We start from the raw sequence: 17660 nt of genomic DNA, 5'->3' as shown, positions 1-17660 counted from the left end.
AACAGTCTCCTCACAATTAACAAGATCAAACTAGCATCTCTCACTTCGGTATGGAGTGAGGAGGTCATGACAGCCACAATACCCAACCAGCTCAGGATAAGCAATATTACAAACTCATCATTCTAGGGTTGAACCTCTCTGGAATGTGGCATCAGATAGGTATAGTGTGTAAGAGCCACATTCCTCATTCCTATTGTCCGGTCTTAGTTAGCATTCTGTGCATCTTCAGGGAGCAAATTCCCTTTGGGTTCACATTTATCTTTAAACCTGACGTTGTAAGCTGAAGGAATTTTGAGCGAACCTACTGTGTTGCGGTAGCTCAATCGAAACAACAGTTTTACACCTTGTCTGACCGTTTTCTTCCCCTGCTATATTTATTGATCACCACAGGGTGTTAAGAAATCAGCCACATATTTAGAATCAAAGAACCCGTACAGTGTGGAAACAGGCCCTTCAGCCCAACAAGTCCACACTGACCCTCCACAGAGTATCCCATTCAAACCCGTTCCCCAGTACTCCACATTTACCCCTGACTAATGCACCTAACCTACACATCCCTAAACACTGTGAGCAATTTAGCTTGGCCAATCCACCCTAACCTGCACATCTTTGGACTGTGGGAGGAAACCAGAGCACCCAGAAGAAACCCACGCAGTCACGGGGAGAATGTGCAAACTCCACACAGACAGTCACCCGAGGCTGGGATGAAACCTGGGTCCTTGGTGCTGTGAGGCAGCAGTGCTAACCACTGAGTCACCGTGCCACCCCGAAGAAGGGCAAGAAGTTTCAATGGACACGTCCTCCCTGATCTTACTGACTTCCTGCTGTACGCTGATGCTAACTGGAAAGTTGATAAAAAACCTGTTCTTTAGAACCAATACGTTGGATACTCCAGGTAAGGAAGTGGCTTCTTTATGTTGCAAGTCTTGGATCTGATCACAACAGGCATAGAGGGCAGGTGTGAGGACTTTTATTTTTGTTTTTTTTACTGGCTAGAGCATATATATACACGAGTCCATTACAATAACCTTTACACTTCAAAAATAGTTAGTCTGCTATCAAGACCTGAGGGCTTGAAGGACACTTCATGGATAGATGGCATTCCCTCTTCTTCTGTATATAATCAACTCCTGCAAAGGAAAATGTGCATTTGTCTTAAGTACGATTTTCAGAAGTCAATCTATAGTCGCATCTTTGCGCAGACAAACATTTCCTGAAGGGTGGTGAGAATATGCAGTGCAGAGTTCAGCACTGAGCTGGAGGCCAATCACCAGGGGAGGGCACTTCTTCTGCACATCCAACGACCCTGCGGCATGGAAGATTCTAGAAAACAAACCGCCAGCTTCAGCCTGGGACGCAGGCATGAGCAATCAAAAATGATACATTTTGGATAGATGGGTTTGATCACAGCAGGATGCCGTCTGGTATTTAACCGTGATAAATGTGAGGTGACGCGTTTCAGAAGAAGGAGCAAGACAAGGAAGTACTCAATGAACGGGAAGACACTAGGAAGCTCAGAGAAACAGAGGGAACTTGAGGTTGATCCACAGATCCCTGAAGGTGGCAGGACAGGTTAACAGGATAGTTAAGAAGACAAATGGGACAATTGCCTTTACCGGTCTTGGCATGGATTAGAAGAGTAGGGAGGTTATGTCAGAGCCGTACAAAGCTTTGATTGGGCCACATCTGGAGTACTGCGTGCAGTTCTGGTCACCACACTGTAGGAAGGATTGTCTGAGGAGATTCACCATGATATTGCCTGTGATGGAGCATTTTAAATATGAAAAGAGACTGAATAAGGTTGGGTGTTTTCTTGAGAGCAGAGAAGGCTGAGGGGGACCTGATAGAGGTGTATAAGATTATGAAGGGCATGAACAGGGTGAATTGAAAGCTGCTGTTCTCCCTCCAAGAGTCAACAGCGAGGGAGCATAATTTTAAAGTGAAAGGCAGGAGGTTTGGATGGGAATTTGAGGAAAAGCCTTTTTCTCCCAGAGGGTGATGGGGGTCTGGAATACACTGCCTGGCAGGGGAACTGAAGTGGGAAACTTCACAACCTTTAAAAGGTACTTGGATGTGCAGTCAGAGTGTTATAACATCCAAGGCCGAGTGCTGGAAAGTCCAGTTAATGGGAGATAAGACAGTGCAGACTTGATGGGCCAAAGGGGCTCTTCTGTGCTGTATGACTCTATGACCAATTACCTGTTTGGGATGGGGCAGCTAGCCCTGGACAGAGATGAATCCAACTTGAGTTCCAAAGTTGCTCCCATCCCGAGTATGGGAGAAAAAGGCACCTGGGTGACAGGCCGTGCAGACACTCACTGCTCCATATCTACTGCTTGTGGAGTCATCACTGATGTTTTCAGAGAGAATCCCTCCGCATTCTAGTAAAACCCTTAAGAATGGAAAAGTTCAACATTTTGTAGAGTGCATCCCTACCTTAACCAGCATATTAACATCACCTCATTAAATGCAGTGAAGGGAAAAAAATTCGAACTTGCAATTTCCCATGTAAGCACAGAAAGTGGAACACTACCCCATCACCTCCTCTCTGCTCACTATCTCAGGGCCCAAACAGTCTTTCCTGGTGAAGCAGCATTTCACCTATAGCTCCTCCAATCTTGTGTATTGCATTCGCTGTATCCAATGTAGCCTATTCTGCACTGGAGAAAACAATCGCAGACTGGGTGACTGCTTTGCAGCACACCTTTGGTTCATGCACAAGTGTGACCCTGATCTCCCCATAGCCGGTATTTTAACGCGGCATTCTGCTTACATGCCCATGTGTCTGTCCTAGGCATGCTGCAGCCCTCCAGTGAAAACTGAAGAAGCAACATCTCATTTTCAGGCACTTGCAACCTATTGAATTCAACACCTTCAGGCTGTGAACCCACTCCCCTTCCTTCCCCTTCTTTTAGTTTTACTTGTTACATTCGCTGTCACCATGTCCTCTCTCCCCTCCCCCCACTCCAGTGTGAATTTCTCTGATCTGGCAGTTAGACACACCTGTTGTTCTATCATTCTCACATTCTGATCACTTAATCTGAACTATCAACAGCTTTTCTCCCCCAGCACTCCATTCCTAACTATTTCAGAGATGCTGTTCGCCCCCCCCCCCCCCCCCCCCCCCCCCCACCATCCAACTTCACATGTCGTGTCAGCTCTGATGAAAAGTCATCTGGACTCGAAATGTTAGGTTGCTTTCCCTCCAAGGATGCTGCCTGGCCCACTGTGATCTCCAGCAGTTTCTGTTTTCATTGCAAATGACACACACTGATTCAACTCATCTTGTATACTTCAAAACAGAACTCCAGTCAGACCTGTACCTTCCTTTCCAAGTATCATTCTGGAAATCTGAATGCTGGAGTCCTAAAAGTGAACCTTCATTGTCGCTGACCCATCTCAATGAGGAAAATGAAGATTTCAATCAATATTTATCTTTTCTTTTGGGGAGCTATGCGACCACTTGCACTATGAGTGAATTTTCGGTGTACTGTACGGTGCTATAATAGACCTTCACTGCATTATGTGCACCATTTCAAAAATTGCACAAATTAAATTAAAATCAAGCTGTCCACAGAACACTGGTCAAAATTCTCTTTGGTATCTGATTTTGGATATGTTAAACAATGAAGGATAAAAATAAAATACTTGCAATAATCTCTGTTTTTGCTACTTTCATTTGTGGTGGTAAGTGAGTTGCAGTTTCCACATTTACCTGGTTGTTCGTCGGAGATCTACAGAAGGGCGTAGAGAGTCGGCCATTTTTACACAGCTGGGCTCAATCTTCATAAACTCCTGGGCAGCCTCTTGGTGGAGAGTGAAGCAACAAGGGCCCACACAAGGACCCATCGCCACGAGAATATCTTTCACCTGGCATCCAAATTCAGTTGTCATTGCGGTCACTGTTGCCATGGCGACTCCTGCCAACGTTCCCTTCCAACCTGACAAGGGCAAGACAAGACAAGACCATTCTAGTTCATTCGAATAAACTGCATTGTTGCTGGGAGGATGGGGGGATAGATAAATGAGATAGATCAATGAACTGTCACATGGAGAAATTTATTTTGGAAAGCTCCCTATACATGGATTATTGTTGGAAACCATAATTAGAATTGGCGCTGCTAGCTGTGAAGAACAAGGTACAAATACAGTGAAAGTAGCTCTTCATCCAGCGACCTTCATCTGCTCCCATAGATTTTGTCTTCTTTTTACAATTGCACTTTCCCTTTTTTCTTGGCTCTAAAGGCTGGGGACGGGTGCGTAAATGAGGAGGCCTCTAGCAGCAGAAATGCCAGAATGAGCTGGACATGGCTCCATCCTGGCCAGGAGGGGGTCTCCTGGCGAGCTAGGAACAGGCTGACTCTAGTGACCCGGACTCTCAGGATTAGGCCGAGACTCCAGGTCCACAGCTAGGCCAGGGTGCCTGAGGGAGGAGAAAGGCAGTTTTGGCATGGGATGTCCGGGTGTGGAGGGCTCGTCCCCTTGTGGAGGACACGTTCATCTCTGATGGCCAGGTATTCCAGTGGCCTAGCTGGCAATCTCATCCAGGAGTGACGGTCTCAGCCTGGCATGGTGGTGCTCCTTGGCGGAGTATTCCGGCCCAGTGTTCCAGAGACCCAACGGGGGTCTCATCCTGGCTGCATCTTCAAGGTATTCCATCATTCCATAATCGGCTTTCCCCGAGTCCGGGAGCCATTAACTAAACTGTGATGAACTCTGTCTCAAATTCACCCTTTAAAAATTATTATTGTATATGAATTCTGTCATTGATGTATCCACCGTGGTGTGGTGACTTATAAAACTTTCCACTGTATTTTTCATGTGAAAATACACGTGACAATAAATTTCTATTCTATTCTATTCTGCAAATAATTAACAAGGAAAATTATTAAGTAACAATTCAATACGAATGGAAGGTGGGTTTCATCCCAGTGGGAATATATTTTCTGAGAGATGTCAGGATAGGCATTAGATATAGTGTGAAGGGAAGCTGCTAGCTCATCACAGGGAATAGTACTCTATGGAGACCATGTCTGAGGTCAGAATTAACAAAGACATAGATCAAGGGATGGATGTAGAATTTAAAATGTATCACTACCTGCATGTGCCATCCCACAAACATGTTGGACAGGATCAGCAAACAGCAGTGGAATGCAGTCTGCTCCCGGCGCTGCTAGAGTGACACCTTTCTGATTGGTCACAATGGCATCATAGTTTTCAGGTTCTGGCTTCCCCAGGCTCCAGACACAATTCCCATGGCTTACCTGTAACCAGGTGAAAGGTGACCAGGACAGCACAACCAAATGCTCACAGTGCAGTTACAACCACCTAGGGGCAGCAAACAATGCCTGCTAATTCACAGAACAAGTCATCGACAAGGGTCAAGGTTCAATGCTGCAGGTACAACAGAAATGGGACAAACAGGTGAGTTTAAAGTGATAGAAATTACTTTCTGCCCTCACACCTGTGAGGGAAAGGGTTTGATTTGATTTATTGTTGTCACATATACCTAAGTACAATGAAAAGTTTTGTTTTGTGTGCAGCACAGGCAGATCATACTACACAAAGTGCCTTAGATTAATAGAATAGACTGAGGAATACAATGTTATAGCTGCAGATAAGGTCCACAATGTGCAAGATCAACATTAAATCAAAAGTTTGAGAGGTCCATTCAGAAGTCCAGTAATAGTGGGGAAGAAGCTGTTCTCGAGTCTGTGGTAAGTGTGTTTAAGCTTCTGTATCTTCTGTCTAATGGGAGAGGTTGGATGGGGTAATAACCAGGGTGGGAGGGCTTTTTGATGACGTTGCCTGCCTTCCTGAGGCAGTGAGAAGTATAGATGGAATCAATGGATGGAAGGTTGGCTTGTGTGATGGACTGGGCTATGTTCACAACTCTCGGTAGTTTCTCATGGTTATGGGCAGAGCAGTCACCATAGCAAGCTGGGATGCAGTCAGATAGAATGCTTTCTCTGGTGCATCTATAAAAATTGATAAGAGTCTTTTTGGACATGCTGAATTTATTAGCCTCCTGAGGAATTAGAGACATTGTTGTGCTTTTTTGACTGTGGCATCAATGCGGGTGGACCAGCACAGATTGTTTACTTGCCTCTCAATGGTGTTTAGGTTTGACATAATGCTGTTTGATCAGCCTAGGGGAGGATTTAGTTCATTGTTTGGTCAGCACTGGCACTCAAACATTTGCTTAACAAGGTGGGCTCTTTCCTTTAGGCTCTGAGCTCAGGCGAAAGTGGGTACTGCAGATGCTGGGAGGTTAGAGTCAGGATTAGAGTAGTGCTGAAAAAGCACAGCAGGTCAGGCAGCATCCGAGGAGCAGGAAAATAGACAGTTCAGGCAAAAGCCTTTCATCATCAGGAACCCATGTTGATTTTCCTGCTCCTCGGATGCTGCCTGACCTGCTGTGCTTTTCCAGCACCACTCTAATCTTGATTCTGAGCTCAGGCTCCACTTTCACCCCACATTGATGAATGAGCTTGGGTTAGTCTGAGCAGACTGGTTGCACTCAGAACATCTCAGAGCTCCTTGGAGCTGCCTAACCGGCAGTGCTTGTAATAGAACATTCAAAAAGAAGGACCCGAAACTTCCAGAAATCAGAGCAAAGGCGTACATTTAAGTAGCGCCTCTTCTGATCACCTGGCAGTCAATCTGGTACATTTTGAAGTGCATGTAATGTCAGAGACAAGGTGATTGGCAGACAGCCAACTCTAACAATGTGGTAAGGACCAGCTTACCATTTTGTCGTGCTGTTAACTAAGGGATAAAAGGTGGCCAGAACACTGGGGGTAGCTGCCCGACCACTTGTCTGAAACAGCCTCATGGACGGTCCTATACCTTCGGGTGAGATGGAGCCGCAGTTTAAGGAGGGCACTCCCTCAGTGCCAGCAGTAAATCATTGTGCTCCAGGGGTGGGGGAAAGTGTTAGTTAGCCTCAGGGTTGCTCCTCCACTGAGCTGAAAAGCAGTGATCTGAAGAGAGCTGAAAGACGTTTGTTTTCACTGGGTTCAACTGGCAAGAGGAGGCAGCTCCCTCACATTGCCTGTTCCTGCCCTGACTCAGGGTGATGGGTCCCATCTGGATAGACACATTGGAGCCCCTAATTGGCATCCATGGCCTGCCTGAATTGCATGAGGAAGCCCAAGGATTTATTTTGCTTGATCCTCGGACTAATCTGTCCTCAGTGTTGTCTTTGCACACTAATTGAAGAGAGCCAGAATTTAGATGCTCTTAAATTAAAGCTTCCAATGTGTTTTAGGAATTATGGATTCCTGGAGAATCTGAATTTAGAATCCTTACACTGCCAAAAGGCCCATAGAGTCCCTACTGACTCTCCGAAGAGCATCCCACATGGACCCAGCCCCTACTTTATCCCTGTAACTCTACACTTTCCATGGCTAATCTACTTAACCTACATATCCTTGAAACTATGGGTGATTTAGCATGGCAAATTCACCTAAACTGCACATCTTTGGACCGTGGGAGGATACTGGAGCACCCAGAGCAAACCCATGCAGACACGGAGAGAATGTGCAAATTCCACACAGACAGTCGTCCAAGGGTGGAATCGAACCTGGGTCCTTGGTGCTGTGAGGCAGCAGTACTAACCACTGAGACATTGCGCCGTGGTATGGTCATTGTCAACTATCAATGCTACTTCAGTGTCTGCAAATGATGCTAGTGTTTGAATGATAACTCCTTCCTGAGATACATCATTTCATCACAGGGCACGAGAAGTCGGGATCCTGAGGTTGTGGTTTCTGAGTCTTGGGAACAAACACTAATGGTTCCCTTAAATCCTTCAAAAATGGTGCATGCAATCTGAGTGACCCATCTTTGAGGCCTGATTCTTGTGCCAATGAAGGCAGTGGGAAAAGGGAGGATTTTAAAAACCCTTGAAGGTTAAACACTTGTCTCCCCCACCCTACTGCTCCCTTTACCTCCCAGCTCCTCCCCCAATCCCACTGCTCTCTCCATGGTGGTCATGGCAATTTCCGAGAATGGGGTTGGAATTGGATAAAGTCTGAAAGCACTGGATTAAGTATTACCCTATATATGACGATGCGAATATTGACAGGCAGCACCAAACTCTGGAACTACAAGGGTGTGTGTAACAGCAAACACATTAAAAGTTATCTTCTGCCAAATCTTTACTTCTCTTAATTATAACTCGTCCCAAGTCCCATTCACCCACTGCGGAGCCACCTCAGCTCCCAGTCTAGCCGCATTCCAATTTTATCATTCTCGTTTTCCGTTCAAACATGCGATATCCAAGTTTACCAGGAGTTTCTCGATAATCAGTCTAAACTGGAACTCTAGGATGATGAATTGTTGGGAAAGTATATTCTGACAGAGTTGGTAAGCTGAAATAACTCCACAGAGGTTGTATCCTGTCACCAAGTTATCCTTGGTGTGGCACATACACTGGTCCGGCTTCCTCAGAGCCAGCTCTCAAAGTGAACAGAACCTTGACACTCCTTTTATATTGTCAGCCAAGGGTCACTGATTGGAACAGGTCAACAGCCGCAATCAGGGAGCTCATGTTCTATGAAGTCCACCTGGCCAACCTCACTTCAGTCACTACAAATTCACTCCCAATGAAGCCAAAATTGGGGGCCATCATATTAAAACATTTCTCCTCTTCCTCAAATATCAGAACACACTGTTCACTGGCAACCACAGTAATACTCTAATGCAGAAAGCAGAAGTGTTACCTTTGCAAGGCAGAAGATTTGAGGGTTAAATCCTGCACTGATGCTCAAGCGTCGGATATTCTCTGTAACCACAGCTTTCGGGTCTCTCCGTTTCCGGCTACTGAAGAGGTTTAAGGAACTCAGACCTGGTAGGTAGGATATACCACCTGTTCTGGTCGTGAAGCCATGAAGAAATAAATCTATCAAATTTTAAATGAGATTTAGAAACCAGATAATTCACACCTGAACTTAGTCATCATTTAATCAAAGATATAGCAGGAATGGGGCCTTGTGTGTGACATCAGCCTTTCGAAAGTTGTTGCCCTCAGTCCAAGATGGAGACCATTGCGGCCATGATGTAAACACTTGTGCATTCTGCCTCAATGCCACCATTGAATGCAGAGTCTGTATCTGAGCTGATGGCTGAGAATGTGATAGATCAATGGTGGGTTGTTCTTGTCATTTCTTTTTATGCCTACTCAGCCTGTCCTTCTTGACAGTCTGAAAGGAGAAAGGGTCAAAGGTCGTGGTGTAGGAAGCAGGAATGCAGATCTCTGCTTAAACCATCTCGACATTATAATCAGGAGAAAAAGATTGGGGTGAGGGGGATGGGAGATGGAGACTTACGTTTGAGCATACTCTCATCTCAGATAGTTGCTGCCTTCACAGCCCCTCCCCCCTCACCACTACCTCAGGAATGGGTACTCCCAGGGTGAACAGTTTGGCAGGGTGGGGGTTGTGTTCTGGGGGCATGGGGACCCAGGGGTGACTGTCTGCCCCACCATGTTGTGCCATGTCAGCCACAATTGAATGGTGAAGCAGATTCAATGGGCCGAATGCCCTAATTCTGCTCCTATGTCTTATGAGGAGAAAGTGAGGACTGCAGATGCTGGAGATCAGAGCTGAAAATGTGTTGCTGGAAAAGCGCAGCAGGTCAGGCAGCATCCAAGGAACAGGAGATTCGACGTTTTGGGCATGAGCCCTTCTTCAGGGCTTATGCCCGAAACATTGATTTTCCTGCTCTTTGGATGCTGCCTGACCTGCTGCGCTTTTCCAGCAACACATTTTCACCTATGTCTTATGGTCTTGCCCAGACAGACATGCCCTGCAAGGGAGGGGTAGCTGTGAGAGAGTGCTGTGCTGATGTGGCTGCCGTGGTTGAATAGCTATCGGTGCTTGCAGCCACAAGAAGTGTTGGTGTGAGGCTTGCAGCAGTTCCCCATGTGTGAGGACAGGGTATAACACAGGGATAACTAGTAGGAGGCCTGTGTGCTGGGAATTGTTGATGGGTAGTGGGGGGAATGGGTGATTCCAGCAATGTGGAAGGTCGGTGTTGGAACTGGTGACCTTTTGAGTGACATATTCATTTACTTTGTTCACTCCTGTGAGATCCAGTTCCTATTGTCCCACTATTCCTGTCAGGACTAAGCCGCTTTTGACCTTGAATCCAGGCGGGCTCCTTCTTCTCTGTGGACACAGGATATCTCTCTTTTCCAAATTTGCCTTGGGTACAGTGTCAGAAAACCTTGGAGCCTACTCCTACAACTCCCAGCATCTGATCCAACCACAACTCCAACAGCAGATAAAACTGAGGGTGGTGGGATTCAGCAAGGACACTGGCAGCTAAGTCTTATGACCTATTTGAAGTGCTCAATGGGGTGGACTCCCTCCTACACAACCTCAGGCCCCTTGCCTATTCCAAACTCAAATGCGGCTTATGCAAAGTGATACAGTAGCCTCACTGCATTGTTGTAGCAGCCCCATTGCATTTTGTTAAAACCCTGTCACTTACCACATGGAGAGGAGCTAGATATTTGGGGAACTCAGAACATAGAATAGTACAGGACAGGAACAGCCCTTTTGGCTTACCAGGTCTGTGCTGACCATGATGCCATTCTAAACTAATGCCTTCTGCCCGCATATGGTCCATATTCCTCTATTTTATTTCCGTTTTCTTGTGTCTGTTTAAATGCCTCATTAGCATTGTTATAGCATCTGCTTCTACCACCTTCCTAGTACTGCATTCCCAGCAGCTACTACTGTCTGTGTGAAAAAAAACACCCTTGCACACCTCCTTTACATTTTTCCCCCCTCATCTTAAACCTCTGTCCCCACAGTAGTTGACATTTTCATCCTAGGAAAAAGACTTTAAGTATGCACCCTATCCATGCCTCCCGTAATCTTATATACCCCTACCAGGTTGCCCCTCAGCCTCCGACGCTTTAGCAAAAACAAGCAAAGTTTGTCCAACCTCTCCTTATCACTCTAATCCAAGCAAAATTATGGTAAACTTCTTCTGCACCCTCTCCAAAGCCGTCACTTCCTTTCTTTCCACAGATCTGAAGAACAGTCACTGGGCCTGAAATGGTAACCCTGATCTCTCTCCAGATGCTGCCAGACCTGCTGAAATTTTCCAGCCATTTTGGTTTGTGTTTCTGATTTCTAGCACCTGCAGATCTTTTGGTCTCTGTCTCTTCCAATCCAGTACTTGTAACCAATATTGCTAAAGGAACTGCAGTGACATTAATGAAACCACTTTCTCCAGCTCCAAGCAAAAGAAGTGCAGGTTAGGTGGATTGGCCATGCTTAATTGCCCTATCGTGTCCAGGGATGTGCAGGCTAGATAGGTTAGCCATGGGAAATGCAGGGTTACAGGGATAGGGTAACGGGGGGCTGGGTCTCAGTGGGATGTTCTTCAGAGGGTCAGTGTAAATCTGATGGACTGAATGGCCTCTTTCCACACTGTAGGGATTATATATGATTCTGTGTGACAATCTAACACGGTTACTACAACATATTGGTGGTGATGTCCGAAAATGGCTGACTGACCTTCTTATATTCAGTATTAATATATTTACAAACATTTACCTGGGATCAGCAGAGATTTGAGAATGACAATCTCCCCCATAACCCCTTTGAGTTGCGCCAAGAACATCCAGATGTCGTTCCAAATGTCATCTCTTTGTTGGCTCAGGAGGACACATTCTTTTCCTGGCGACTGTGGCTTTATTTCTCCTTCATTCCCAATGACAAGGGTCTCAAATGTGAATTCATAAATTGCTGTAAATAGTTGTTGTACATAGAGCTCGAGTGTGGCTTTCCTCCCTATGGACACGATCACCTGAATGTTGCTCAGGTTCTGTTTGTCTATCTTCTGTTTGATCGTGTACAATGTAGCAGCAAAACTGGCCTGGACTAACACCTCAAGGTTGCCTTTTGGCATTTCAACCTGCTCTGATAATTGAAGCAAATATGTCTGGAGGTCGTTGTTCGCAATGTCTGTGTTGCCCTGGCTGGACATCATGAACACATTTGGAGACTCAGTCAGACTGCACATGCTCATTACATCCACTGCACTGCACAGCCACTTCTGGATGTAATCATAGTGAATATCAGAAAAGTCAATCAGAACCACTTCGACCATTCTAACCCAACTACTCGTGAATCACTTCTTTTTAAGCTTGTAACTTCCACGACTGAGAGTCAACCTGAATGGGGAGGAGAGAAATGGATTTTAAATTACAACACAGAGTGCTAATTCAAAACAAAAAATTCCAAAATACTGCCATAAATGTTTCAGCAATGTTGTAAATCATTTTAATTTATAATATCCTCTGCCTCTATAGAATGGTGTTAAACTCCCTTCAGGTTGCAAGGTTAATTTTAGTACATTCTCAAATGTAATATTATCCTTCAATCTGAATGATATTTCATCTTCGACTGATTTGTTCAGAACCCATAGGTTTAAAAACTAATTGGCTGCGTTTCAATTTGCAAATCATGCACGGTTCAGAATGGTGAACACTAAAGGCAACACTTCCTGATCTATTCTAATTGTGCTAAGAATTACCAATGTAAGTTTATGGGTCTGGCTCACACAGTTAAAAATCACACAACACCAAGTTATAGTCCAACAGGTTTATTTGGAAGCATTAGATTTGGGAGTGCTGCCGCAAGGCATGGTACATTGGCAAGACCAAGCAGATGCTACGGGAACGGATGAATAGATACTGGAGAACAATTAACAGACAGGAGTGTTCCCTCCCAGTTGGAGAACACTTCAGCAGTCCAGGACTTTTGATCTCAGATTTTCGGGTGACCATCTCCAAGGTAGACTTCGGGACAGGCAACACCGAAAGTGGCCAAGCAGAGGCTGATAGCCAAGTTCGGCATTCATGGGAATGGCCTCAACCAGGACCTTGGGTTCATGTCACACTATAGGTGACCCCACTGCACTATATACAGAGGAACCTCGATTATCTGAATACCAATTATCCGAAAGTCGGATTATCCAAAGATCACCAGGTCCCGGCAGAAACATTACATCAAAGACGTGTTTCCAACAGTCATCGCGTCTTTTGTTGACAGTGATTATACAGGCACCCTCTCCAAATGACTGACCTCCCGCCCTCTCTGTTTCCCCACACTTTCTACACAGGGGTGTACCCTAAACCCCACCTTCCTCAGATAATCTCCCCAACATTGTCCCGTACAGGGCAAAGGTGGAACCTGTCAAAAAGATGCAGTAAAAAGTTGCACGTGTGTGTGCGCTATTTGGAGACTTACCCCACAAAGGCGGCAGCAGCAGCAGTCTTGTTGGTGTACAGTCTGGTTGCCCCAGAGGAGGTGGGGGGGGTGGTGTGGGGTGGTGGGCAGGGGGCGGTGTTCAATGGGGTTTGGGGGGGGGGGTGGTGTTGGATGGGGTTGTGGGCGGGGGGTTGGTTGCACAGAGTTGGGGGTGGGGATGCACGGGGTTGGGGGGCGATGTTGGATAGGGTTGGGGGGTTTTGCATGCGGTTGGGGGAGGGGTTGCACGGGGTTGGAGGCGGGGTTGGTGGCGGGGGCACTGTCGCATGGGGTTGGAGGGTGGTTGGGGGCAGTGTTGGGGCCTGGGGGCAGTGTTGCCTGGGGTTGGGGGGCAGGGTGGGGAGTGTGGGGTGCAGGAGTGTTGTTGCACGGGTTTGGGGGCGGGAGGGGCAGTGTGGGGGGCCGGGGGCATGAGGCTGTGTTGGGGACAGGGCTTGCACGCTGTGTGCTGCTGCAGTCTCCTGAATGGGGAGCAGACTTTAAAAACTTCGAGGCCCAAAGGATAGGCATTTAATCGATTAACCGAATAATTGATTATCCGAACGAAATAGTGCCCACCCATTTCATTTGTATAATCAAGGTTCCCCTGTACACACACAGACAGACACACACAAACACACACACTCAAAAACTGCATGAATCCATGTAGGAATCTGTAAATCCTTGTTTTAGATTAGAATCAGTCTGACAATTGTGACACAGACAGTCTCACACAGGGCAGCTCACACCTCCAATGCATTATCTGGGCCGACATGACACCAATTGTTAAAGTTTACATTCTCAAGTGACTTCTAAAAGACTTTTGAGATTTACATATGAAAGAACTGAAACCAACATCATCGTTCTAAAAGATGAGAGACTTAACAAACAATCCACATCTTTTTCAATATAATTTCAGTTACATCACACTGTAAACTTTTGCTCTAAGTTCATGTCTTTCAATCTTATACTCCACAACCACCTGATGAAGGAGCAGTTATACTGATGCAGAGTAAAGAGTGGAAATCCCCAGGATACATGCATAAAGTTGCAAGATGTAAAGAATGTGACCGCATGCAATCTGTGTGACAAGTAAGGTAACTAAATTATAGGAGGATATGCAAATGGAATTCAATCCAGATAAATGTAAAGCGATGCACTTGGGCAGGACAAACGCATGATGAATGGTAGTGCTTCCAAATAAACCTGTTGGACTATAACCTGATGTTGTTTGATTTTTAACTTTGTATACCCCTGGCCAACACTGGCACCTCCAAATCATAAGCTCACATTTACTTGCTGGAAGCTCCATACCTTCACAGACAGGGATATGTCTTTTTTAGGCAAATGAAACATCTCCAGGGCATTTTGTTTTTGTGAATTAAACAAAAGCGCAGGGAACAATGACCCTGGTGCATTCACCATGGCAACACCTCAATCCATCAGATGGACTTGTGAACCAATCAACACTCTCTCTCACAAAAAATTAATTGTTATACCCTCATAAATTCAATACGTCTCAATATTAATAGTTTGCACTACTTACAAGTTGTAAAGGTCTACAGCTCAGAAAAATGGTCTCCTACCCATTGAGTCTGCATTGGTCAAAATAAAGCACTTAATGATTCTAATTCCATTTCCCAGTAAATGACCCATTGCCTTGGCATCACAAGTGTACATCTAATGTCATTAATGTTATTAGGGGTTCTGCCTCTCCCACTCTTACAGGCAGTCTGTTCCAAATTCCCAACACCCTCTGGGTGAAAACAGTTTGCCTCATATCTCCTCTAAACCTCCTTCCCCTTACCTTAAATCCATGTCCTGCTATGTCATTGATCCCTCCAACAAGGGGAAAAGTTTCTTCCTGTCTACCCTATCTATGGCCCTCATATTTTTATACAATCTCAACCATGTCCCCTCTCAATCCCCTCTGCTCTGAGGAAAACAACCCCAGTCAGTCCAACCTCTCTTTATAACCTAAACTCTCCAGCCCTGGTAAATCTCCTTTGCACCCTCTCCAGTGCTATCACACCTCTCCAATAATGTGGGGATTCCAGAACTGCACACAATACTCTAGCTGTGGCTTAAATCGGTGTTATACTGTTCCAACGTAAACCTCCCTGCTGTTAAACCCTATGCCTCAGCTAATCAATAATCCTATTTGCCTTCCTCACCACTTCAGCCCAGTCCATCACAAAAAACAGCCTTCCTTCCAGTGACTCCGTCTACAATTCCCGCTGCCTCGGGAAAGCAGTCAAAATAATTAAGACCCCCCCCCCCCCCATCCTGGTTATACTCTCTCCCACACTCTTCTATTAGGCAGAAGATACACATGTACCAACAGATTGAAGAACAGCTTTTTCCCTACTTTTAGCAGCCTTATGTATGGACCTCTCGCATATCAGAGTTGATCTTTCTCTGTAGCTGTAACACTATATTCTGCATTCTGTCCTATTATCCTCATGTACTTCTGTAAGTTATGATTCATCTGCTCAACACGCAAAACAATACTTTTCAATGTATCTCAGTACACGTGACAGTAATTAATCAAATCAAATCGTTTTATCCACCCATCCCACTACCTTAAGGGACTGGTGGGCATGCACACCAAGATCCCTGTGCCTCCCAGGGTCCTACCATTCATCATGCGTTTGTCCTGCCCAAGTGCATCACTTTACATTTATCTGGATTGAATTCCATTTGCATATCCTCCTATAACCTCGTTACCCTACTTGTCACACAGATTGCATGCGGTCACATTCTTTACATCTTGCAACTTTATGCAAGTATCCTGGGGAATTCCACTCTCTACTCTGCGTCAGTGTAACATGCCCCAGTTGGACCAAGATCATATTCGATTTTCTGCCCTGCAGCATGGCAGAGTGGTTGGTGATACACCAGAGACTGGGATACAGTCCTGGTTGAATTGGTTTCTATGGTGTGTGTGTGTGTGGGGGTGAGGGGGTGCAAAAATATCGAAAGCGAAAGGATTTTGTTTAAAGAGGAATAAATGCATACCAAGAGTAAAACTCCACTTCAGAGAGACGAAGATTTGCTCCTTTAACAAAAAAACTAACGGAATATATTCTCAGACGTAAAGTTACAGTCTCAGTCTAACATTTCGTAAGCAGTGATCGACGCATTTAAGCAAGCTGAAGAGAAACTGAAAGAAATGATTATATTCTGCTGTATTTTCACTTACAAACGCTTTCCAGTCCGTTCAGGCTTCCTTGCACTGCTCACCACATCTGCAAAGCTCAGACTTCAAAACGCCAACACTGAAAAATGTTAGTGTTGCTGTCCTGTGCAGCCTGAAAAATGTTAGTGTTGCTGTCCTGTCCAGCCTTAAGTGTGTAAACAGACGAGTCACCACTCAGTGTGGCTGTCGTGAAATGCTACTTGCAATTCATCAACTTGCTGAAGTGGGTAAAAACTTCGAAACCACAGAAAAAGAGAAAAGAAAATCCTCTCGATGATTGGCAGTAGAGTTCTCCAATAATTTAACCTGCTGGTTTGTGACAGACAGGTGAGTCATATCCGCTTGAAGAGTCTGCCTGACTAATGTTGCTGCGGTTATTACAGAGCTCCATGCTAATTTAACATGTTATGTGGAAGTTAAAAAAAGGCTGATCCCACTAATGTGGCAGAAACCGATGGAGCTGACGTGAAAACCTCAAATGTTGGAAGCAATCTGATGTTTATGAAATGTTGGTCAAGACCCTGGATAGGCAAGGGTTTTAACCTCGGAAGTGTGGTACTGGAAAAAGCACAGCAGGTCAGGCAGCATCCGAGGGGCAGGAGAGAAGCTCCGACCATAAGCTGTTCATCAGGAATGAGGCTTGTGGGCCTTTGGGGTAACAGACAAATGGGAGGGGTGTTGGATTGGGGAGGGGGGGAGTAGCTGAGAGTGCAAGATGAAGGTGAGGGAGAAGGTGCTAGGTCGGAAAGGAGGATGGAGCAGATAGATGGGAAACCTCCCAGCACCAGCACCTTTCTCGGACACCACAGGAAGTGCAAAACCTGCACCCACACCACTCCCCTCAACTGCGTCCAAGGCCCTAAAGGAACCTTCCACATCCAACAGAAATTTGCCAGTACCTCAACTAAAGTCATCTGCTGTATCCATCGCACTCGATGTGGTCTCCTCTACACTGGGGAGACAATGACGCCTACTTGCGGATCATTTCAGAGAATATCTCTGGGACACCTGCATGAACCAACCCTACTGTTCTGTGGTTGAACATTTCAACTCCCCTCCCACTCTGTTATGGACATGCAGGCCCTGGGCTTCCTCCATCGGCAAACCCTTACCACCCAACGCCTGGAGGAAGAATGCCTCATCTTCTGCCTTGGACCCACATGGGATCAATCTGGATTTCAACAGTTTCC

At 45.7% G+C, this 17660-nt stretch overlaps 1 protein-coding gene across 1 annotated transcript; it reads right to left on the bottom strand.

The window, feature by feature from the left end:
• Positions 1 to 954: 954 nt before the first annotated feature.
• On the bottom strand, positions 955 to 16680 carry lacc1 (laccase (multicopper oxidoreductase) domain containing 1). Its single transcript, XM_060832908.1, has 7 exons — positions 16474 to 16680; positions 11574 to 12193; positions 8727 to 8905; positions 5099 to 5264; positions 3716 to 3941; positions 2200 to 2392; positions 955 to 1130 (listed from the first exon to the last, which is right to left on the bottom strand). The coding sequence occupies exons 2-6, from the start codon at positions 12127 to 12129 to the stop codon at positions 2218 to 2220; spliced, it is 1302 nt and encodes a 433-aa protein (XP_060688891.1). The 5' UTR covers positions 12130 to 12193; positions 16474 to 16680; the 3' UTR covers positions 955 to 1130; positions 2200 to 2217.
• Positions 16681 to 17660: the final 980 nt, after the last annotated feature.

The sequence above is a fragment of the Hemiscyllium ocellatum genome, chromosome 12, assembly GCF_020745735.1.
Source record: "Hemiscyllium ocellatum isolate sHemOce1 chromosome 12, sHemOce1.pat.X.cur, whole genome shotgun sequence".
In the NCBI taxonomy this organism is placed as follows: Eukaryota; Metazoa; Chordata; class Chondrichthyes; order Orectolobiformes; family Hemiscylliidae; genus Hemiscyllium; species Hemiscyllium ocellatum.
Note: the sequence above shows the minus strand (reverse complement) of the source record. Positions and strands in the feature narration are given on the sequence as shown.